At 39.2% G+C, this 25,788-nt stretch overlaps 1 protein-coding gene across 1 annotated transcript in view; it reads right to left on the bottom strand.

Annotated features, from left to right (window-relative positions):
• The window catches only part of LOC135482637 (GON-4-like protein), an 85,246-nt gene that overhangs the window by 20,023 nt on the left and 39,435 nt on the right, over positions 1–25,788 (bottom strand). Inside the window, exons 22-23 of the mRNA XM_064762864.1 lie at positions 3,578–3,730; positions 3,153–3,334 (exon numbers count right to left, since the gene is read on the bottom strand). Coding sequence (XP_064618934.1) covers positions 3,153–3,334; positions 3,578–3,730 — 335 coding nt within the window. The remainder of the gene's footprint in view (positions 1–3,152; positions 3,335–3,577; positions 3,731–25,788) is intronic.

Here is a 25,788-nt window from a genome sequence, read left to right as displayed (position 1 = left end):
GTTTGAATTGTTGAGCTGTGAAGTCAGGAGAAGTTTCCCCAATGGTAGTCCAAGACGCCTGTAACCTCTTGACCTTTTCGGCAGCAATTGGATTAAATTTCACCGCATATTCCCATTCTGGAATCTCTGGCTTAAAGTGCCCCAGTGAGATAGTAGGGGGGGGGGATTCCTGCAAGAACCAAAATAAAATGTAGAAACATCTCATTACAGGCGTATCAGACTATCAAAGGGAGAACTTCTCCTAACTCACAGCTCGCGCGAACTAGGTCCGCAAGGGGTAAGATCCCTTGAGCTGAGAGAGAGGAAGATGTTCAAAATCTAAATTGCTTTACTTATTAACAGTTTTCTGAACAATACACTTATACCACTTAGCGTACCGGACTATTTTACCTTAGACCTATTTCTTGTTGTCAAATTGGGCCTTTGCCAACTTCATCTTTTCACATTCTTTGTACCAATGCCCAACCTCACCGCAAAAATTACATGGGCCCGGGTTATTTCTAGCATAACCATAACCGCCATAACCCCTGCCGCGACCTCTACCTCTGCCGTACCCATAACCCCCGCCATATCCCTGACCGTAAGCGGCACCATAGCCACCAAAGCCAAACTGATGCTGGGGAGGTGGGGGAGGCTGCGCGTAAACATGCTGAAGGGGGGATGAGGATACGGCAGAAGAGGTAACCGGTGGAGACTGTGACCTGGAACGAAGCGGCTTTTTTACCAACTTTTTGGCCTTTTTGCACTTGGCTAAAGCTTTCATTATTACGTCAGACTGGCCTCCACCCAATGCGGAAAGACAAAAAGTGGGGATATCAACAGTATCTTTGAAACGTTCAGCTTGTTTGCCGAGCTCGTAAAAGAGGTGCAAATCTTTGTGATCTTGGTCCTTGGCGCACGCCACTAGTTCGTCTAAAGTGGCTAGGATGAGGGTAACGTTGGGCTTTACTTGTAAGGATAAATTCCTCACCTTCCTCAGGACTGCCTCCACCGGTTCTGCCTTTCGGTTCTTTTCTCTCTTTTCTAGTTCTAGAATTCGTTCCCGTAAACGCGGCGCGGTTTCCTCATCCTGTTCTTGACGGTCGAGGCGAGGGGCTTTGGCTACTGGTGCTTCGTCTTCATGCAATTGTTGTCCAACGGGCTGTCCATACTCGTTCGCAACCACAATGGCCGAATGTAGCAGCAGGCGGAAGTTGCCTACCGAATCTTCTCGACCTGACATTCTGAAAAAATCTACCGCATCTTCACCCGTGAGTTCCTGAAAGGCTACTGCTATGTCGGGGACGTCCAATTGTTCGGTAGGGCGGTTGAGGCGTATACGAGCAAGTGGGTCCGGGAGGTCGTCGTCCTTGAAACGGGCGAGAAGCTTCAAAATGGGCAGCAAATCTCTGCCCACTAATGAGTGCCTTTTCCGCAATAATATGTTATTGGAAGCCATGACAGAAAACTTCTAGGAGCGAAGCAATCTAGCCACGGCCAAGAAGGGAGTGAAACAAGATTGCCACCAGACCTGAATTTAAACTCACGCCCAGAGATTATGAATGGGATTATAAAACCAGTTGAAAGGTGTAAAAGCCAGTTAACAAAGGATCTCCGGCGTGCACAAAAGGGCGTGTCACGTAACACGAATCACGCGGCGAGCTTGACGGGAAAGCGCATGTGCGCACCCAACCCTCGATATGTTACATAATGTAAAACCTAATGTTTTGCTGCCCTAGCAGACCTATTTCCATAATGCATTTACCTATGCATTTCCTATACCTCTGTATACATGACCAAACCGAAATGGCCGCTATACCAAATAACCAAACTGCCAAGTAACCTAAAACTTGGAACCTTCACTATAGCTTTATAATAGCCCTTACCGAACTCTAAATTTGGCAAAAGGACGAGCACAAACTTAGAAACGGGATAGCTGTATAGAAAATCTAAAATAGCGAGAAATAGGCAAAAAACGGAGATAATTACCTGAGAGCGCACAAAAAAGCCGACCGTAAGGTGAACATGCGAGACGAAATACAGTTCGCTCAATCACCGCCAGGATACACTTTGGATCCCTATGAGAAGTAGGCGTGTAAATTTCCATGATTTGATTGTGTAAACCGTCTACAATTTTGCAAAAGTTTTGACTCGGCTAACATGATTGGCCATAAAATTCTTTAGAACCATCGTCATCTCAGTGTGCTGCCAAGTTTGCTCCACTAGGCTCAGCTGCCGCTATGCAACCACTAAGTAAGCAAGTTTAATTGGGGTTCTGCTAAGTTTAGTGGCGGTCACTAAACTAACCAGGCTTTGAACAACAGGCCCCTGGATTCTTGATTATTGCAAGAATGTCTGCAGGTTTCGGCAAGGAGCGTCATCTCAACAACAGCAAAATCAACAGTTGAGGCAGCACCCCTGTGCGGAGGTCGTAGGATGGTTATATAAGAATCTGTATCGTTTACTTATCCTCAATTTGGATCAGGGCAAGTATGGTCTTATATGAGGTCACATCGAAACTAAGGAGCTAAGTGGTAATGAGCAAATAATCATTTCCTTGGGAGGCAATAACCCCAACTAGATTATTGCAGAACAGGGAAGGGATTGCTGGAATGGGCTCATCTTAGGCGCGTATAATGCGAGATAATGACTGACCCGAAGTGATATTTTCATGATTTGGCGTTATATGTTTGGTTAACAGATATATGTTTCGGGTTGAAATCACAATCAGCTGCTTGACAGGTTACATTACTGTTTACCCTTATATTACACGTGTTGGCAGCATCAACACGAGAATGATTGAAGTCTCAAATTTATACACCAGTCATTACTATGGAATTCACCTAATAGCTATTCATGAATGGAAGAAGCATGGGTTCAGCAAAATAAAGTTAACTAAGCATATTTTTACGTTGACGGGCGGAGAGTGACTTTAAAAAGTATTTGTGTGCAGGAAATAGGAAGAGACATTTATTTTCGCAGTGATCGTATAGATGTAGCCTAAAATGCTTGCCAGGGGGATAATCACTTTAACACAAAGTTTGCATTCTCATACTTGATTTCTATTGGTTTCAATTTCACCGAGGGAATAAACCCAGTCAATTGGTGTCTCCATCTTTATCTACAGAAAAGGTAGCTAAGTCGGGAGGTCCCTATGATGGTGGAATACATACGACATAGGGGGTTTGTCCTCTGGGAAGAATGCCATGAACTCCTCTAGAAGATGTGGCTGGCCCCTGAGCAGCGATTTCATCATCTCCTGGAGATCATGTAACTTCTCTGTAGCACCATTCCGACATGTATCCAATGCCTTGACTATCTTATGGAAGAAGTTGGGATGTTTTTGAAAATGCACCTGAAATAAACAGAAGAAGATATCAATCAAATGCTGAATCACATAATGACAGTGGCAGATTTTTGGGGTGGTGCATAACCCCCTTTTTTGCCAACTAATTTATTTAGCCTGCAGACACCCGGACAACCCATATTTGGCTACACAATTTCTAATTTTGTTCTTCTAACTCATGTATATTCAATTCACCAAGGCAAGAACATGTATAAGATACTTTGAAGTACTAGTTTATTTGCTCTCACTCACCTCAAGTTTACGAAGGAATGCCCTTGCACGATGAAAGTCTTCAGCATCTGTAGCACAACCACACTCCAGTGCCTCCCCCGGTGCAAGAAACGTGGCAAAGTCGGGCAGGAGGTCCGGATAGGGCTTGAGCAACTCACAAACTTCTGGGTACAACTGCAGCGAAATAAGGGTAGGAAATCAACAGACTTTGAAGACCTGAACATGCTTAGCATTGACTTTTTAGTGACTTAGCAGTGAGAGAGAAGAGTGAGAAGAAAACTTGTTGATGGTCAAGCACGATTCTTGACTCTGACAAACAAGCCTCCCACTGGCAGTACCTGTATAAAAGGAGAGCATTTCATTAGTATGTGATGAATGTAATTTATTTGCATAGCCCATTAACCTTTTGGGTGCCTAATAGACGTACGACGTACGTCCACTTTTTGGAAATTGATGTGCCCTAGACATTCGACGTACGTCCACATTTCATGTCTGTAGTGTGCCAAGGTTTATCGTTATTCCCATTGATTTGGACGTTCCACATATGGTCGTATGCCACACGGGTAATTCTAAAATATAGGTACAGTTAAAATTCTCAGATGGCAGCACTGGGATGACTTTTTGCGTGGATGACTGGAACTCTGTTTTTCTTATTGTGTCACATGATCACAGGCGCCAAATTCAAAAAGTGAAAAATGGTAGCCTGGGTGGTTCTAGCAGCTGTGATTTCCTGCATAGGCATGATATATTACTAGGTTTGAGGGTGAGCGGTGAAGGAATGTCCCGTGGGGTGTCCCTAGGGAGGTGCCCTGAGGGTCTGGGGGTGGTCAGAAAGTAGTCTACCACTAGTAGCCAGGGGGTGTTAGGGGTCAGAGCTGGACTGTGATTGTAATCATGCTGTTTTACCTTCAGGGCCTACTGCATCTAGCAGCACTAGCCAAAGGCCAAATATATATGGTTTATAGGGTCTATTTACAACATGTTTGCCATACTAGTATAAAAACTTTTAAAAAATTAAATTTCTTCAAAAAGCCTCGGCGCAGGGGTTACATAAGCAGCCGGAACCCAAAGGGTTAACGATTGGCATCAACAACTATACCTCTCTCATTTGCAGTCCTGTATGCCTATTAACACCATGGGTGCCCAATAATGTAGATCTATGTCCACAGGCGTAGAAACAGGGACAGATAATGAAACCAGAATGGGGGGCATGCGAGGGCAGTGTCCCCCCTGGCCCGGCATTGCTTTCGGAGAGAGCCAAGGATGCCGTTTCCAAGCCCTTCTCGTCGTCTTCAGGTAGCACTGCTTAAGTTTGATTTAGGGAAAACCTTTAACTTAAAAGTTGAAACTTAAACTTTAAAGTTGCAGAAACCGTAACTACTGAGTCATGTCAGTCGTAGAGTTATTTCATTACATAACATGCAAAGTATCAATATTGGCATTATTTTTGAATAGAGAAAGATAAAGCAAGTGACTTTTCATTAAAATGGTTTCATTGATAGACTTCTCTTTTTGACCTTTATTAAGCTAATGTGATATAAATTCTGATACCACATTTATCCATAAATAAATGAGAACTCCACTGCTGTATTCATTACTTTGATTGATCACTTCAACTCGTGAGCAAATTTAATTATCTCAATTATTGTTGGTTTTGTGCCAACTATAATTAGAACTCTCATTCATTAAGTACTAAGACTACTTATTGGGTTTCTCTCCTAAGTCTTTTTCAATAACACTTTATCTGTCCTATAAAATGGGTCGCAGAAAGAAGGGCTCGAATTCCTCATGACTTGCAAAGCACTGAAGAGAAATACTGCCATGGGCACGGGATATTTTCCTGCAAGTGTGTCACCAGCTAAGGACCCAAAATGTTAGAATCAAAGCCTGCATTGATCTAACGATGTTCACAAACTTGGTTTAATACACAACACTGTAATCACAAGCAGAGTTAGAACATTTGGTGCTGAAAATAGAAAGAGGCTATCCATATACCGATATACATATACAAATCATTTCAACTTCTTCAGATTTTAAACAATCCAATTCTCTGCCAAAAACTTGGGTGAAGTCAGCAGCATCCAAAAATTCAGTCTTTCACGGACAAAACTCAGAGCTCAACAACCCTGATTTCCGAAAGGAATGCCTCTTGTAACACTCCATATCACACATTGCACAGTACTTGGCATTGCAGCCTTGCCTGTAAGAATGGGTTGCTGGCTTGGAGAGAGATTGGAATATCCCACCCATGATGAGAACAACTAGAATTCCTTGCATATATCAGATGCTTATCAACTACAGAATGGAGACAAATTGGTTACTGATGATTCTGGCACTGACTGAATACGAATAGGGCAATGCAGACCTTTGATCTAAGAGCAACAATCAATGACCAATTGACAACCGTCTGAACAGTTTTACAGCTCTAGACTACGAAAACTGAAGATGAGAGTAGGAAGGCTTTACATCATTAATGGGATCCAAAACAAGATATTTCAACATATTTGTCCGATAGATCGTATAATACCTTGAAACAGCTTGACTCTACTACATTCACACAAAGGGACTAAGTCTTTGTGTGTTGGACCAGCCTCAGGATTGAGATATGATCAGACCCTGAAGTTTAAACCAATCTGATATTTGAAAGGTTATTCTTGATGGAGGCGATTGCTCACAAACTGAATAGCGATGTTTCCGAGTAAATCCTACTCAGTCAAAATCAATATTACATTTTCACAAGGATGATGCGGACTAACAGAGGTCTTAAGAGTCACTTGTGATTTTGTGGGTAAAAAGCAGTTATTAACATCAATTGAGTGATTCTGATGGTAGGTGATTTCTGTATTGCGTAGACCATCCTTAAACTACCATTAACATAGCTGGTGTATATTTTGATAAGATGCAAATCTTTGGAGGTCAATGTGAGAGCAAACTGGCTTCAGCATTTCCTACTAAACCACTGAGAAACAGATCTTCATTTATTCAGTGCAAAGAGTGGCATACACAAATGCAAGATAAACCTCTCCCAATGTACTAATAATGGGAATGAGAGTACTTTATTAAACAAATGATGTCGTTCCCAGTGATCTCTTGATGACATTTCTTTTAAATCACCGAAAATCGGTCGAATCACTTAACGCTTCCTCTCAAGCATCAAGAAAAGCAGGTATATTGCCATTATTGTAAATAAACAGCTTCTCGATTGGTCAACTACCAATAGGTACCTTGGAATTGACCAATCAAATCAGTTCTATATCTATTGCAATCGAATTCATTCCAGCTAGCTAATGTTAATTGCCTCTTCAGTGAATCAATTATCTGCATGAGAGAATTCATCAGTGTTTATGATGGCATAAATCGGTGTTTATGAGGGGGTGCCTTGGTGTGTCCATGCAGTCGACCCCACGAAGGCGATATCTGTGACGTTATGGCATAACACTACAAATTGTATTCAATGTAAGCTAAGTCATTGAGGGCCACAAATGACCAATTTATCCAGAATCAACATGTTCTGTAGCCGGATAGCAAACCATACTTTGGTTAATGGCTGACAAAAAGGTAGTTATCTCTCACATCTGTGACAAAACACTAAGCTACTGCTGATTTATCCCAATCAAATGGGCCATCCTTTCGACTAACCACTGATAGCATCTCTTCTTCTTATCATAAAACTTTTCCCTGTATTGATAAAGGAAATGCTGTTTGTCCATGGAGCCAAGTTTGTGGTTTATGTTGAGCTACTTTCCTCGTTCAGCTGAATGGGGGTGGTTAAACAGCCATCTTATATGGTCACCAAACAACCTTTATAGCAAGAACAAGGGCAACACAAAGTGTGGCAATTGCTCTAATCTCAACTTGCAAATTGCATTATTTCGATCAGTCACTTCACGTTCAGGACCATCTTTGAGCGCACTATTTCAAAATATAAGGTTTTTAGATGGCGAAATCTTACCTACATTGAAACTGCCTTTCATAGAGAGTGACATGAAGATGATACGGCTCTCTCACACCAAAGTGCTCACCAATTGTTTGGCTAAACTATGTCCACACATAGATATTATTGGTTGACATGATCCCAACCAAACCAGTTAAATCAGCCATATCCAAGGATTTATCAAAAACAGCATCATCGAAACATCCCTAAATCAAAAGCATATTTCAGCAACCAAACAGATCAATTACGTCCTAAATCACAGATCACGATATATCAGTGACCAAAATCGATTACCTCACGCCATATCCAGCGATTTATTGAAAACAGCATGATCAAAACATTCCTAAATCAAAAGCTCATTTCCATGATCCCAAACACATCTAAATCAGAAAAAGTGTCATTTTTGAAATGATAAGTTCAAAATCTCAGACATGAGCAACCAAGTATACACTGATGACAGAAATGACCAATGATGTAGACATCAGTTTTCATTAGATAAACATGCAAGTGAAGGACTTCAAAGGGATGGGAGAATGATGTCACAGAAGGCGCCCTATCTTATAAAATAAAGGATTCTTTCGCCTTCATCACACAACGCCTTCATCACACAACGTAACTCTTTTGCCAAACAAAAACAGGGTGCCCTCAGCGCCATAAAAACCCCTAAATAGACATGAACTACCAACAAATATTTCAACAGATATGATACGGACTAAATATTTGCATCAGTTTATATGGGCTTTTTCTAAAAAAAGAATGGTCCTGCAGCTGACAAGAACTGTTTTCAAAAGCATTTAAAATAATACTCTGCTTGAGGCATATAGAGATTGGTAAGAATTCTGGTAGTTTTTTTATGGTGCACTTTTCATCAAAAATATAAATTTACACGTTATCATTTCTCATAATGTTTAAGGTGAATATATGACATATCGAACATGTCAAAACACAAAACTAGTTAGCTAATTCTGAAAACAACGGTTACTGAGGGTTTAACTCTTTCACTATAAGGTCATTGTTTTATTAATCAAGTATGTTCAGACAAGTTGGAGACGCTTGATTGGCAAGTGTAATTAGTATAAGTCTTTCAATCAGAAACATGTTTAATTTGTCAAAGTTTGTATTATGTCTCCTTGGTGATTTTGTATTGTTATAGTTTTCATGGTAAATCAAAGATTGTATACGGTTATTCAGGTCTTCGACTCCAGCCTGTGAACACCAGATTTGGACTCGCCAATCTGTGACTGAAGCTATCCATTATATAAATGCTGTATTTTTAAGAATTTGGAATATACAAGAAGAAAGGATCTCCATCTTCAAGTTGTTTTGTCAGAACCTGATTATTCCCCCCATAATAGTTTAATAAAAGGTTGGCTACATTGGCACTAAAATGAGCCAAGCTGGATTCATCGTGACAATTGCCAAGTCATTGACTACCTGTTATAAATGTGGGAAGTTGACCTATTGGAGGTATCAAAGATGAGCAGGATCAGACATTGCTAAGCTGCTAGTAAAATGAACAGCCAAGCTGGATCAGACATACTTTTGTTTGATCTCTGCTAGAGAGGGGCCACATATCTGGTTCCAATCCTGTTGGCATTGACTTATAGCACCAGGTTTCCAAAAACTTTTAAACGACAAAAACCTTCAACAAATTATGAAACAGCCAGGGGCCATTGTGCTCACCATGTAGATATTTGATGGTCAGGAATTCAACCTGGTTAAGAAACATGCTACATGTATAGTATATAGGTCAAACCTAAGTCGATGTCAAACCAAAGTCCATGTGATGTATCCTTGCTTGGAGTACCTACAATAAAAATATCATCGAAAACAAGTCACTACCATGCACCTGTTACCTTTTTTAGTTTTAGCCTCCTGGTGGCCAAGTTGAGAATCAGATCAGAATGCAATTCAGTGTCAGAGGTGACATGATGTAGGGAGTCATGTGCACCAAATTTTAAGTTCAAAGCTTTAGCGGTTAAGAAACATGCCATAGTCACACTTAAATGACTAATTTACGCCATTTGACCTCTGTGACCTTGAAAATTACGTCAAATCAAAAACCAGTATATGTGATGTATCCTTGCTAGGAGAACCTACCATAACAATTTTATCGAAAACGAATCACTCATAAGACAGGTAATGCACTTTTTAGGTTTCCACTTCTGGCCCCCTGGTGGCCAAGTCAAGAATCAGATCAGACCGAAATTCATTGACAGAAGTCACCTGACCTGGAGGGTACTGAGTAGGAAGTTTCAAGTTCATAGCTCTAGCGTTTAAGACACATGCCACTGTTTTCAAACAGGATATTGACAAAGACGCCGATGCCGATGGACACAGCGGTGTTGTAAAGACTCCCCTACGGTGAGCCAAAAGCAACCCCCTTTGAACCATTTTGCTATTCTTCCTATTTTTATTATTATGAAATGGTTTATAAGCTAGGTTTCACATTGCTGCCCACTGGCTAGTATAGGATTCCAATATCCTGATGCGGTTAGAAGGATTGCTTCAAGGTTTAAATTAGCTATTGATTTAAAACCTTGAAACAAAAACAAACAACACCCAGTTTTGTTTTTACAATATTAACCATTTCATTACGACATACTGGTATTTTGGTCCAGTGCATCATGAAGCCCTTTTGGCGATCTATGATATAATGGCATAATGTAATGCGTTTACCTGTATGGTGTTTACCTGTGCGTACGTCACACGAGATCCGAATTTTTGAGCTGTTGCAACATTATAAAATGCGCTATAACAAAGTGGTTAACCTACTATTTCCCATAATATCTTAATAAAAGTTTCCTGCCTTAAATTTGTGCAGCATTTCTAATTTGAAGTTAAGGAAACAGAAATGCATGCACAATTTTGATTAATAACTTTTCTACTAATATTCAGTGACAGATGAAACTGTTAATAATTAATTTTTATCGAATATCATGTACTTCAGCAATCATCGTCATGACATCAATTAGGCATCTATCATACTCCAACATGGGTTACGTTACCAAAAATGATGAATCGAGTTGCAAATGTCCACATGGTCAACTTGGACAAGGACAGGGTAACCCAATCAAATATTTGACAAGAATCAAACAGCTGTACCTTTTCTAAATCTGTTCTACAGACCATTTTGTCCAAGTAAACTTGGAGCAAATTGAGCACCGATTCATTCAGTTTTCTTGAGCAACCAACTTGATGTCATTATGGTCATGATACTGCACCTGTGGTCTCCCAGGCTACAAAACTCCCTTGCTTTTGAACAACCGAAGTCTCACAAGTACACTTAATCATGAGTTTATGGATGTAGTTTTAGAAATACAACATCTTCCATCCGGTTGTCAGATTCATCCTCTACACATTCAGTGAAATTATGAGCCCTTAAAAAAATGTATTTATTGGTTAACCACGCTTCATTTTTATGGTGTAGTATGTACATGGTCATGGCAGTACTTTGAAGGTCAACTCGCTATTTCATTCAGTGTGTACCAGATAGCTGTGTCACTAGAAGGAACTTCTTTTGTTTCAACTATAAATTCATGAAATGACCATTTTCTTGTATTTTCATAAATTTTGCCAAACCAGTAAGCGACAGATGACATCCCCTTCTTCCGGGGTGAATATATCCCCTTTTTCCGGGGTGAATACACTCTCAGCCAAGGACACTAATGCCTTCTGCTTCTGAAAGATTAAGGCTGTAATCAGAAATATTGTTATCTTAGAACGATGGAACAGTGGCAGAGGGCACTCAGCTTCTGCTGCAGAAGGATCTCTTTTATCAGAAAGACATCCCTAATGCATACCATACTGATGGTATTATCCTCATGTCTCAGGGGACTAATCTGGATCCATCTCACATCCTACGCCACCAACATTCAACTTACAAGTAAGAAAGCTAGTCCAGTACATCAGATGTCATGACAACCTCTTAACCATTGCTGAGGAGCTTCAGCAATGTCATGAGAGCCAAGGGACGCCGAGTTTTCCCTGGATTTTGATTTCAACGTGCCATTTAAAGATGCCAGACCTACTGGCATTTTATGGTTCTTTTTCACGGAAACCAATTTTGTTGTTTGACACTTTGAAAAAAGTAGTTGATTGTCTTCAAGGCTTCTAAGACTGGTAGGGTCAATCTGAAGCCATGAAAACTGACCATGCCTCTAGATTATTACCCCGGTAGATTGGAGGGTGTCAGCTGGATAGATAGAACCCTGTGTGTATTGAAATAGTCAAGGCTGACATTACTTTGACGTGAAGTAACTCAGGGAGGAATCTTACAAATAAGACCTCTAGATGGGAACAATATTGCCAGTTACTTTTGAAGAAAAGCATTTTTTATGATAAAAGAAATTATCAATTATCAATTATCAAAAAAAATTGTGAAAATATCATTTTTTCCAAAATCTTTACACAATTTTCAGAGATTTCAGTTGAAAGGTAAATGGAATTTCTGGAAACTTACCCCACTTTGCTTAAGATAGATCTTGATGAGGAGGCCCAAAGGGTTAAAAGGAGTCGGCAGATTCTTAGCTTTTAATCCAAGAGTTTTATACATAATTCATCACACGGTTTAGCGTCTTGTGAGACGAGTCAAGTCTGTTCTAAATCACAAATTTGAACAGCCTGCGTCATTTAATCCATAGTCTATAATCAACCTTTTATTGATGGGGTCCGTACTTCTTCTGGTAGAGATAATCTTGTCTTTTTTTAATGTATCAAGTTTCAAATGGCGGTGTTTCATTTCATGTTGTAGACTGCCAGTGACGGTGAGCATGAATTTAATTTGAAGCCAGTATAAATCATACGATCATCACATTTTTACTACCAAAATCTACAATATGAGTACATGATTGGACATAAATGTGACATAATAATCTACAAGACTTCCGGATTCCACGTCATCACATTAACACATTTGATAAATTTCTGAATGTCTGAAATTCTTTTAAATTACTTGAGTCATAATAACGTGACCACTTATAACTTTATAACTAGACTTTCTATCTTGAGTGCTTGACTTATAACTTGGGCGCCCAACTTATAACTTACGCTTGAGTTATAACAAGCACTCGACTAAAACTCAAGCGCTCGACTTAAAATCTCGAGTGCTCAAAATAGTTAGTTGGGGGATCGAGTAAGTTGAGCACTTAAGTTATAAGTAGAGCGATTCACATATGAACAATAAATTCTGACTTTCAGAAATAGAAATTATGATGGCCTGTCTAAGCCACTCTACATAAGGGATGTGTTTCTCTTCTATTTAGATTAAGCCAATTCCTAATGACACGGAAATGGATGATGGTTTTCCCAATCTCATTTCGTTGCAACCGCTCGAAGAATGCTCTATCAATCGAGTCCACTAATATATCTCAACGAACAATGCACCATTGGCAACAAGTCTAGACTCACAATAACAAACTCGAAATGTCACCATTGATCCATTGACTATCAAGTATTCCCTCCGCTAAGACAATTTAACCAATGGAACAAAAGTTTGACTGCCCGGGCGTGTTTTTTTCACTATCCGAGACAACTACTTAGCATGCTTAGGGCAAGAGAGATATTGGGGTAATATCCCACTCTCTGATTCACATCTGTTAGAACACATTAGCCGCGTTCAGAGAGATCTGCTCGAGACATGACACTCCCAGTTAAAGGCATTGTCGTTCCTAAAATATTTGAAACTAGTAATTGAAATGTATATCCGGTACGCATTTTTACACAATTTGAAATTTTCATCTTCAACAATGCTGATGTGTAGAAAAATGTTATCAGTACTGAGTTTCAGCAACTCCATATGCATAATAACAGCACTACTGAAATGTGTGTACTGTATTTATATTTTCCAGTAATTACTAATAGCCTACACCTTTAACAACAATGACCAGAGCAAATTTGGAAGACCAATAATGTATTATGTATTTTGATCAGATCGACGTAATCAGGCAATCCTAACTGAAACACTAAAGAAATATGACCGGGACACAAGCTATCGCATACCGATATCAGTTATACAAGACGCAAATATTCATCTGCAGAATTAATATCCATTTCAGCCTTTTTTCCCCACTAAAATCACGTTGTCAATAGACTGTGAATTAATGATCTGTCATTCATAAACTAAAAATAATTTATTGTAATAATATACCTATTTTCCAGAATATTATTGTTATAAGTAATCTTCAGTATTTCTAATGGAATTATTATATGAAATTGCAAGTGGCTTTCAGTACTAATTCACCAAATTTCAGTACTAAATACTGAAACTACAGATGGGTTGGCAAACCGGGGAACACCTTTTGCCCCTGCATATAGTCCCTAAAAAGATAAGGTAGTTTTGTCTATTTATATTTCATGAGAGGCAACTGAATAAAGATCTGCGGATGAAAATTAAACAAATTTACATCACACGCTTCAAGTCTTAAATCAATGAATTGTCTACTGACAAGAGATTTACTGTCACTGACACAATATTATTTTGCCAACCGAAGCAGAAAATATTTACGACAACAAGCGAACCAGAATCAACTCATATTTTAATAGCAATATTATTTAACTGACTTTCCACTGGTTTTCACTTTACGATTCATGATTGTCACAATTCATGATTCACGTGCGTAAGAACAGGAGAATGAAGGAGTCAAGAAGTCATTTCAAAGTTTCAGACTTCGCAGGTTTCAAATGTCACCTTCTTATTTGAGGAATAAACATTTACTTCAATAAATATACTGCAAACAGTCAAAATCTTTGCACCATTTTTTAAAGAAATTTTTTGCGACTTTTATTTTCATGAATCTACATTAGGTTTTTCAAGAAAAACCACAGAAAGTTTTAACATTGTTCAGTCTGGGACTAGAATATGTTGTCACTGCGACGTATGATATAGATAAATATCAATAGATATCAAACTGGTTATCAAACATTCAGATGAGTGATCTTTTTATCGCTGATTGCAGAGATAATCATCAAACATCACAGCAATAAAATCATGTGTTTCCTAAAAGGCATAGTTCGGACACCCATATTTTTAATGGTGATTTGATATCTAGTGAGATCAGAGATTCTTCAATCAATGACGAAGTATTTGTGTGTCAGAGAACTAACCTCCAAATTTTTGATGTCAACTGTTCATCTTGATCACGGAGTGACCAAGTCTCATTCTGGGAATGAGGCTAGGTCTGAGGCATAAGTTCGTCTAGGTCCCCCCGCCTCCTTAAGGAGCAGTGGTAGGTAGGCCTTGGAGAGCTACCATCCATCGTTTTGGTTCAGCTTGGCTTTCTGAAGTTGTATGTGCACTGTCTCCTTGATCTCTAACACTCAAATACTTCGTCATTGATTACTACATGATGACGGATGAATCTCCTCAACAATTCGATATCTGAATCCAACTCATGTATTATGTGAAAAACATTTCTACATGGTGCCATGTTGGTCTTAAAAACTTCCCAAAATATAGATCTCCTCAAAAGAAATCTCTATTGCCACGCCACATTGAGCAAATCAAAAGTAAACAACGACTGATAGAACAATGCAAAATGATAAGTGCATTAGGACAGCCATCAAATAATTCATCTCAGTGTTGAGTGAAGTAGAAAAAGTACCCAAAAAACATGATCAACTCTACATGAGCTAAAGAGCAGTGGTAAACACAGGTATGATCATGGATTAGGCTGATATTAAAAACATGACAGCAGGAGCTAGCATTTAGTTTACCAATAAAGATGACAATATGATACAAGTCAAGATTGATTAGAATTGACAATCAACTTCTTTGTTTACTTGCAAACAATGTAAACAGGCATGGAAGCTTGTACATGCCTCAATGGACACTTGTCAGGCGCCTAAGGCCGAGTGGTTATAACACCACTTGCTAGAATGGACTTGGGCCCGGGTTTGATCCTGGAGAGAACCCAGGATTTTATTTCTGGACGAACTGGCGTGGATTTCAAGAAACTGAAATTTCTGCCTCTTCAGTCCTTCGAATGGGACATAAAACCAAAGTTGCTTGCATCTAGTGTCAATTCCTGGCCAAGCAAAAGACTGCACCAAGTGAGAAACATGAGTAGCTTGCGTAGAATCCACCTCTGGCCATAGTCAGAGTCAATGCATGGGCCAAAAAACCCTTATGGTGCCTAACCAGAGTGGCACGTAAAAAAACCTAATCCCGCCTTAAGGATGAATACCCCCTGTGGAATAACACTGAAAAAGAAGATGAATGGATACTTTCTTGCGAGTTAATTTATCATGATACATGGGGCTTTCAACATTTCAGGCTGCAGATATCGATTTAAAGTGACACGTAGGAAAATCACACAATTGGGTTTTATGAGATATCAGACTACACCCAAGTGATGGCCTTTAGCATCGAAACTTCCGATACTGCAGGCCACAAAACGACCCACAAATATCACATCATGTCACGTTGCGGCTTTACTCAATAGATTTAAAATGACATAAGGGATTTTTGTCCCCAACAATGGGGATATCTGGCATTTTATCTCACAGATGGAATTTTTTTCTGGACAAGCTTAATTATATTTTTAAAAATATCAATGGCGCTGTTAGTAATGATAGATTGTCTCTGGCGATTAAAAAGGATAGTAGGACATATTCAAGTCAACATGTGCAGCTAACATAGTCAGTGAACTGGATTTCACTGATTTCAGTGGCTACACTGACTGATTTCACTGACAACAGGCGCCTTTTTCCTGACAGAATAAGATAGACACGTAGTAAACATGCATGTACTGGTCAAGAAGGCTTATGTATCACAAATCAACCATAGTAGCAGGACTGAACAAAGTCTTGTTCTTGTAAGTCTTGTTCTTGTCAACCTAAACGCGACCCTTCCTCAACCCTAGAAGGATGAGCATATTGCATGGAACGGCACAGCTCTTGTTACTAATTATTTCCATTCACCCTTATCACATCATTGCATATTTGATAAATCCTTCCATTATTATATATGTTTATTCGTACTGAGGAAACTAGTACAATTTGAAACAGTAAGCAAGTTAAGAAAATACAGAAAAGAACATTACACTGAATACAGACAAAGCAATGTACAATATACTTAATTGGACATTCTACTAATATCCCTGCATCTTTGAGTAATTAACATAACAGACTTTCTCAGTTCACACACAGCATTTCTATCATGTCACTGATTTCATAAAAATTGAGTTGGTCATCTCCCGAGTCCCTCATCTCAAGTAAATCCTTAATAAAAGCCCCCCTTTGTTGAACTATAACATCATCATTGATTTCCATATCGTCTACATTTAGAGCGGGTGAATGAAACCTACTAATGTTATATTTGTGACATATGTGCTTAAGGCTGCCGCTGAACGAGGATCTACTCCCGTGTACTGCCAGCTCTAAGCACATTCTAACAACAACACTGCTAGACCTTTCCATCATATGATAAAAGTTCACGACCCTGCGTTCTAACAAACTCTGGATTGTACAGTCACCTATAATATGAGGCAGTAAAACATTGTGTGTCCGTCGTGGAATGTCCATGGTACGTCGAATGCATTTTCGTCAAGCCACATATACATTCTCGATGGTGGGCTTTGACAAATCCCACAGTGAGCATCCATAAAAAGAGGTACAGTAGCTTTTAAATAAAGAGTATTTAACCATTGCTGAGGCATGACCGAATTGGGATAATAAAATATTTGTTTTCTTGTACAAATCGTTCACACTTGACTCAATTCGTATCCTATTTGATTCTGGCCCGATTGGTATGCCCAGGTGAATCTCCGATACACTGGGTTTAAGAACCACACCACTAAACTGAACCTCAATACCGGCAACATCCCGCATTCCAAACACTAATAATCTGCTTTTCGCCGCATTAAACCTAACTTTAAACTCTATTGAAAAATCATCGCATACATCTAAAAGTTTCCGTAGCGCAAGGAGAGATGGTGATAAAATGATAACATCATCTGCATAAGCGAAAGCAGCACAAAACAAATGCCCTATGTGACACCCAAGTTTGGAATTCTTAAGACTAACGAGCAGTTCGTCCAGGTACAGATTGAACAGGATCGGGGAAAGAACCCCACCCTGCTTGACACCATTGGAAACACGAAAAACATCTGAAGTATACACTCCCCATCTCACACGCATTTTCTGCGTCGTGTATATCGAAGCTAGAAGCCAGGCCACCAGTGGGCAAACACCATTCTTTAAGAGAACATTAAATAGCTTTGTGAAATTTACACAATCAAACGCCTTACTGGCATCCAACATAACACAGAACACGGGTGTATCACTTTCAACATAGTACTGAATCACTTCATCTACCACAAAACCACATGTTGTTGTCGATGACCCTTTTTTGAATCCAAACTGTTCGTCACTGGATATAAGAGAGTCACCATACTTGTGTAATATAACATAATCTAGGATCTTTCCAATGATACTGCTCAACGCTATACCCCGATAGTTCTCAGAATTGGTCAATGACTTTCGACCGTCCTTGGGGATTGGTACAATGGTGGACCTGGATATGGCGCCAGGTACACAGCCATGGTCAAACATCATATTCAACAGGAAACGACAAGTATACCCTGAGCAGACGACTACCATTTATATAATGATTGGACATTGCAACGTAAGACCTGCTTACTCAAACCGTAATAACCTGAATTATGATAGAACTGTTACAATAAGCAAGGAAAGATGGTCACAATTTCCAAAGTGTTTTTCATCCGGTTGCATTTCAGCTGCACGCACTGATGTATGCACAGCCACAAACCTGAAACTATCTTGGCAGTCATATCACACCCAGGCCTCAAAAACGCCAGATGTCCAAATACTGCAAGCCATGAAAGTTTGTATACCTTTAATTTTCACATTTATTCGCCATAACAGGACATGGCCGCGAAATGAAAATCTAATTGAAATATCTGTAATAGGGCTGGCAAAATGCTGAATCAAAAGTATGTTTCTTGATATATGACCGACAATAGGTTTTATGACCTGACCGACCTTCAAAAGTAGGTCAAATCCAAAACCCAGGTATTATGTCACGTATTCCATCAGCAGTATTGACATTAAAATTGTCATGGTTCTAGCTATCAGTATTCATAAGATATTGACAAAAGTAGGTCAAATGGTTATGAATTTTTATGTGTCAAGACATATTGTCATAAGACATCCACACACCAAGTTTCAACTTCAGACTGAAGAGTGATCAAATGTGTCACCATTGTTGACGGAAGCCAGACAGACAGACGCCGGACAAGACGTGATGACATATATTTCTGGGTCACAGTAGACTACATTAGACCAACTGAACTTGGACTGCTTGATGATACACCCTGTATAAAGACCCTCGAATAAGGAACAAATACAGTTAAACAGCTCTTGGTATTAAGGTCACGTCAGCAAACAAACCGAAGAATGTCATGACAAATAAAAATGTGCAAACTTCCCAGGCATGATTCATAACAAGGACAGTTCCACAACGGTGTTAACAAAATAAGCAAACGGTGTTAACAAAATAAGCAAAAGATCGATACAATCATTCTATGATGATTATTGATGGGGCTCTGAGAAATGGGAACGTCAGAGAAGATTTCACCGAAGATAGAATAATGATTAACACCATCAACTCAACAGATTTTCTGTCGGGGATGAACCAGACAAAGTAATCGACGTGCTTCAGAAAATCTAACTGCATGGTTCAGATATGGGAGAATGGTATCAAAGTTTTTAAAGAAATCATATGTACATGAAACAGCATGTCAACATGATGTTATAAGCTAAACTGCTTTATAACAATCCAATCCTCAGTGTCCACCTGAGGCACCAAGACTCATTCACATACAAATCTTACCTAAAGGTATAATCTGCATTATTCAGAAATGACCACAGAACAGATTTGGTGAGATATACATCAACCACAAGAGAACTGAGGTGCAAATGACATTTCCCCAATACAGTAGCTCCGCCAGCAAATGTCCTGTCGATAGGTGATTTAGATAACCACAAAAAGAGGTCTTGTAGAAAAGAAAAGAAAAGACAAAGTAATGTATTCATACTACAGTTTAGTTTATTGAGTCAAAGTGAGCAGATACACTTCTACACCAGGAGAAGAGGCCATCTTCTCAATTTCACACAATTCTACACCAGGGTGAGAAATTATTTAGAGGCATCTGAGGCAATAGCTGTTGATACACTTTTCCCCGATTGCCTGCAAATTCTGTCATGCTATCAGTAGCCTAAACAGCACCGTTTTCCCAAATGATGCCCTTAAGGGTACCCTCTTTGCTTAAAAACACTCACTGCGAATCCATCAATGGAGATCCTCAGCCACCTTTTAAATGATGGATTTCTATTTCTGCGACTTCGTGACATATTCTCAATATCTGGATTTAGAATAAACTACACTTAAGTGTGTAAATGCACCATGAATATGAATATGAATGAATATGAATATTTATTCGACCAACAAAATTTACAAGGTGCATTAATGAAATACATGACATGTGCCAACGAACCCTTGTCACATCATACGCTATTTAATTTGAGATGTTTTAGGATAGAAATTGATACCTCACTGTCTGTATTGATTGTCTCTCCAAATCGCTCGAGTAGAGCTAAAATGTTTGCCAAAACCTCAGCTACCCCTCAGTTTTGGTCTACATTTTAGCCCTTCCCTCGCGTTTTGGTGAGACAATTTAACAAAGACCTCCAGTGCAGTATCAATTCCTTAAGCCATGACAATATTGACAATCACCATCACTTTCCTATTGCATGACATGCTGTCATAGCTAAATTGTGAGTCACAGCAACAGAATTAGCTCGTTGGCAGAGCACATTCACCCAGCTCCTGCTGTCAACAAATCATGTTTTTTTGTTGAGATGGAAGATCTTTCCAGCACTACACAACAGGATCATCTTCTGACCTGCTAATTTGGTTTAATGGCTATGCTCCATTGTTATTTTGTTGCCATAATCGACCAGAATAGCAGAGAATCTCTAATTGCTATTCTCCGAGGCAATAGCTCGAAGAGGAAGTCGCAAGGTATTATTAATTTTATGAGTTGTGTAATTCACATGTTAGCAGAATGGGGAATGTAATTTCTGATTCTGTCAATGCAGCCCACGTGAATTTGACATTTTTGATCGAATTTTAGTTGAGTGCTACTATGGTTGGGCATCAATTGGGTTTATCGGCCTAAAGACTCTAACTTTGCCATCAACAAGCTACAGCCCACTTTTGATTTTTATTATTCCTGATAAATACACGATATATGTAGAAACTAATTCTATAACATGGAATCCAGTTTTCCATCTTATTCAAGGACAGGACAATAAAAACGATGTGCAAAAACTCTCAAGTAATGTGATATGTCAAAGTAAAGTATTGAACCCAGATTGTCCTAATGGATTAGGAAGTTTGGTGGCACAGTGGAAGAGTATCAGACTCTTAACCAGAAGGCTGTAGGTTCGAAGCTCGACCAGTACTACTCTCGGAAGGGCCTAAAATGGCCAAGTGTAGTACATACATTCATTGGTTTCTTCAGAAAGCTTTCTTGGTTAGGCTGGGAAATAGATGTCAAGAGCTTTGCAACAGTCCAGTTGTACAGTTATTAAGCAAACTTTCCTTTTTTTGTTAGCCTGGCACTTTAACTACTGGATCATGGCCCCACTCCTTTGATAGGTTGTTTTGCCTTATCTCTTGATGTGGACCAATGACAGTGCCAGCTACTTCTTTTTGTCATGTTGGGGATTCAACGATTTTTTTAATGCTGTTTATCCCTTCTTTTACTGCTGTTTACCCCTTTTTACAGCTGTTTAGATCCCTTTATCAACAAGCCTTATGTTAACAAATCATCTGACTGCAAAACAGATATAGTATCAGATTCTATTTCTCCAAGCTAAACTAGCTATGAATACTTTTTGTCATATACATATATCTTTTTTCCAGCCGTAGCCATTTGATATATTGCTACAAACAGATCGAACAAAGTGTTTAGAAAGTCTTCTCGGCAAGCCTCTGTAATGAAAATGAAACATCACGGGTGCCGAGACGACTATTTACGAGAGACAGATAATTTTAAGATCTAAGAATAATCCAAATGCAAAGATCGAGTGTCTGCTTGAGTGCTTGGTGACGATGAGATGTCCTATGGGCCCTCCCATGTGCACAAACACATAAATCATAAAAGACGAATTCTTGTTAGTAATCTAGCATAAAAGCAGCGATACTAGCTTTGATAACAACACATAACGTACTGTTTCATTCCAAATCACAAAGACTGCAAATAGTAATACATTTTAAACGGCGGGCGTATGCGTTGGCGTTCTTGTTTTGATAGAGCCAGCCAAAGGTCACAGCGTTTACACTTCGTTTCCCATGGAATCTGATATGCACATTTCTAATATATGACATCCGGAGAGACACTGGGTTATGGGCCATTACGATGAGATCAGTTTCTAGTGGGTATCTGGGTACTAATCCAGCATTCAGTGAAGAATAAATCATCCACAATAGGCACCCGAGTGACAAACTACCGCTTTAAATGAATGTTGTATAAATGATATTAATTCATATTCTTAAACAATGTAGAACAAAAAAGTGCCACAGTGGCAAAAATATTCACGACTGCCAATGGGTGGATATATTTGAAGCAGATGATTTTGCGAGTCAAAGATGCTATTTAAGAAAGAAAAAAAACCTCCATGCAACATTTTTGACCTCAAAAACATTTTGCAAACAATTGACAGGTTAATAACAAACAGGGTTTCAGTTTACTTTACTTATTGAACTGCAAGACGATGGTTTAAGTCATTTAAAGTGCAAAGGACTATGCAGCTAACAGCCTAATTAGACCCAGTAGCATAACCTATAAATAATTTATTACCAATATCAATGATTTCAAATGAAATGTGGCCAAGAATAGTTTCTTTCGTTGGGAGCCACTTAAAAAATACTATGTGTCCTTGCAACCGATCTACTTATACAAAACACCTGCGTTGAGATCAATGAACAAAAAAGATAACTGGGCCTTTACCGAGAGCATGGCCCTTGTACAATAATATGCTACCATAAAAAACTCCTCATGCTGATATTGATCGCAGTCTGCATGATGAAGAGATAAGGCGGCATCGCCAAATAAAGGGAGTAATTACGGCTGTGATTACAAACTGACACCTATGGCTGTATGATCAGCCAGATTGGGTTTATTCATTCACTAGATTGGCAACTGGTTGTCTATCATTAGAACCTCGGACTGTTCAAGCTCACTGTGGACATTCTTTGCATGAGGTGACTAAATTCATTCAGATTTGTAACGTTTCCTGAGGTGGGGACATTACAATGTTTTCCGGATGGCTTAAGAACGTGCACTGAATAAATACATGGACTATAGCACGTTATCAAAGAAAGTCAACAGTAAATCATTCCTTGTCAGGGTCCGATCCAGATTTTCCAAAGATATCTTAGCCTAATAGCCTCTGGTAAACACACCTCTGAAGAAATCCATGCCCTTTATCTATGTAAAATGTGCTCGAGTTTGAGGTGCAACTCAGACCGTAAATGCATTCTCTACTAAGGTCTTGACGCCACGTTGTCCAAAAGCTGAACAATGTAGAAAATTGAGGGTCAAGATGGAAACCACAAAAAATTCATTTGAGGAAACAAGACTGCCCCTAATAAATGGAAATGAGGACCGACTATTCATTTGAAGACAGCTTTAGCATATGATTACTGTAAATCGGACGTTTGATCTTTGGGAACTTCAGTGTTATCTTTTTTCATCATCCTGTTGAATACTGAGACAATAATCACTTATTCTCCATCAATTTGAATATGCAGTGTGTCTTCCTAATATAAACTGGCAAAAGTGCCCTTTTTCGAGAAAAAAATGCTGTGCCCAATTAGTGCATTTTTAGTGAAGTTTTTCCAATCAAATGCGCCAATACGAACCAAATATCTCCTGTATAGCTTGTGCCCATATGGAATTAGCAATTTGTCCATAATATGATGATTATTAATTTCCAAGCAATAATAACCTTTTGCTCACTTGTTTGTGATCAGTGGTAGACTATTGGAAAACTAATGAAAGGGACTAAGGGTACATGTAACGTGAAGTCCTGAAACTATAAGCTTCACGGTATTCATAGGGTTAATTTGTAAAACAGATAGGGACTGGCTTTATCTTAATTTGGTAAGCTGTTTGCCTTTGTTTCGCACCTCACTGGTCAAAAGTTAGAGTCACACGTTCTGAGTCTAATAAACAAAGTTTCGAAAGTCATGTCTTAAAGGGATAGCTAGTTAGTTTCTCTCGTAAAAGTACTGCTTAGCGTCCAGGTCGTGGACACCTGATACGTGGGTGTCCAATCACGGCTTTCCGCTGGTATATGTCCACCAGAGGGGGGCACCTGACTTGGTCAGTTCTTGCTGGACCCCCTCATATCAGATGGCCTCGGCAGTTCTTTAATTAACAACCTTTCATAATAATAATAATGCCGGACTCTGGACTCGTAGCTCGGCTCCTGATTACTTAAGCGGTGGTTGTGGGGACACACTCTCTCTCTCTGTTGCCACTCACCCAGGATTAACTGATTGTAATTGTGAGCACAATAAACTTGTTAATTAATACTCTGATCTTCCGGCTTCATCTTCTGCCCGTAACTGGTCTCATTGCAAGTTCAGCCGGTCTACGGCAGCAGGTCTTCTAGATATCCTGTATCCAGGACGCTTCTGCTCATACCCTCCAGAAAGCGTTTACAGCTAGAGGTCCAATTATAAGCCTCATATACATGTACATGTACTGCATTAATGCATTATTGCCAAACTGTGACATGATTCAAAGGGTCAATGACACTTTTAATTGAATATGATATAAAGAAATAAAGAAATGGATATTGATGATGTCTAATCTGTCTGAACATCTCAACAAAAAAGACAAAGAACGAAATATCCATATATGGACACCTTTCATATGGAAGAGTTCCATCTATATTGGCGTATATCGGGATGGCCGTTGCACAGGAACCAAAGACAGGGTTAACATTTGCAAACAAGCTGAAAGCAATGGAACAAGATTGAGCAATCAGAACTGTGCCTGTGGACGGAGCAGAATCAATTGGGTGATCAGACACAAAACATGCCATGCAGGTGGTCGGGATCAAATTAACAGATTCACAATCTAATTTTTTTAGGGGAAATAGCAATCTTTTCTCTGTTGATTTTGACATGTTTAAGCGAGCTCTGGTCTTTGGCAAGCTATTGCAAAAAAAACACTTAGCGAGCTATCTCTGATAAAAAAATTTCCCTGGGGGTCTGAAAAGGGGGTGAAACTTGGGCACTGAAAGTGTTGAAAATAATCTATTACATTCCGCAAGCATCATATTCAAAAGCCGCAAGTTGAAATCATCTTCATTACTATTTTGGAGGAGACATCTCCAGCAGAACAGAATGTGTGTTTTTTAAAACAGTATTTCTTGCACCCATGTTTGATATTAAGACATAATTGGAAATGTACATCATTTAAATAAAACTATTGATGGTCATGACAAGATTGCTGATAGTAGTTCCGCACGGCTCTGCTGGACCAAAAGTTCCTTTTGTCACTGTGGCTAAGCTACTCTGAATTTCTTTGGCCAAACGTGAGATGTCTAACTCACTTTGGCTAAGCACTATCTGATTTTATAGCCCCATTCCAAGCCAACTAGCCAAAATGCACTTAGTAATTAGTGAAAGCGAAAGTTCCTTTAAAGTTATACAAGATGGCTAAAAAGTGTCCCTTTTATGTTTGTCATCTATTCTTCTGTTATTGTCTGGCTCTCTGCTTTAGTATTACTTTGATACACAATGTCTTTTGCTGACCTGATGATGCAAAATGTCCTCAACACATCACGGATCAATCAGAAATGTCATTCAACTAAAACCTCCTGACAAGCCAGAGGCAATCGACTTTGTACTTGTATCTCAAATCAACATCTGCTGGCTTCTGCTACAAGCAACTTTGTCCATATGAAAACTTTCGCCTGTTAAAACATATTTTCAGCTTAAAAACATGTAAAATGGAAGACACTGCAGCATCTAGCAACATGAAGCATTGAATATATTTTTAAAGTATCAAAAAACAGTCTTGTAGGAAGTAAGACTCAACAAACCGCACTGATCTGAATAAATGGTAACCTGAGTGAAATGTACTTCAACATGTTCAAGATATGAACTGCATGGTTGCTGAAAGGTGAATGATTAGCTTCATGAACAGCATTCAACTCGTACACCAATCCCCTGCTGGAGTTTTAGGGATACATTTCA

Source organism: Lineus longissimus, chromosome 2 (assembly GCF_910592395.1).
Source record: "Lineus longissimus chromosome 2, tnLinLong1.2, whole genome shotgun sequence".
In the NCBI taxonomy this organism is placed as follows: Eukaryota; Metazoa; Nemertea; class Pilidiophora; order Heteronemertea; family Lineidae; genus Lineus; species Lineus longissimus.
The sequence above is the reverse complement of the archived record's forward strand: the minus strand, read 5'-3'. Positions and strand labels throughout refer to the sequence as shown.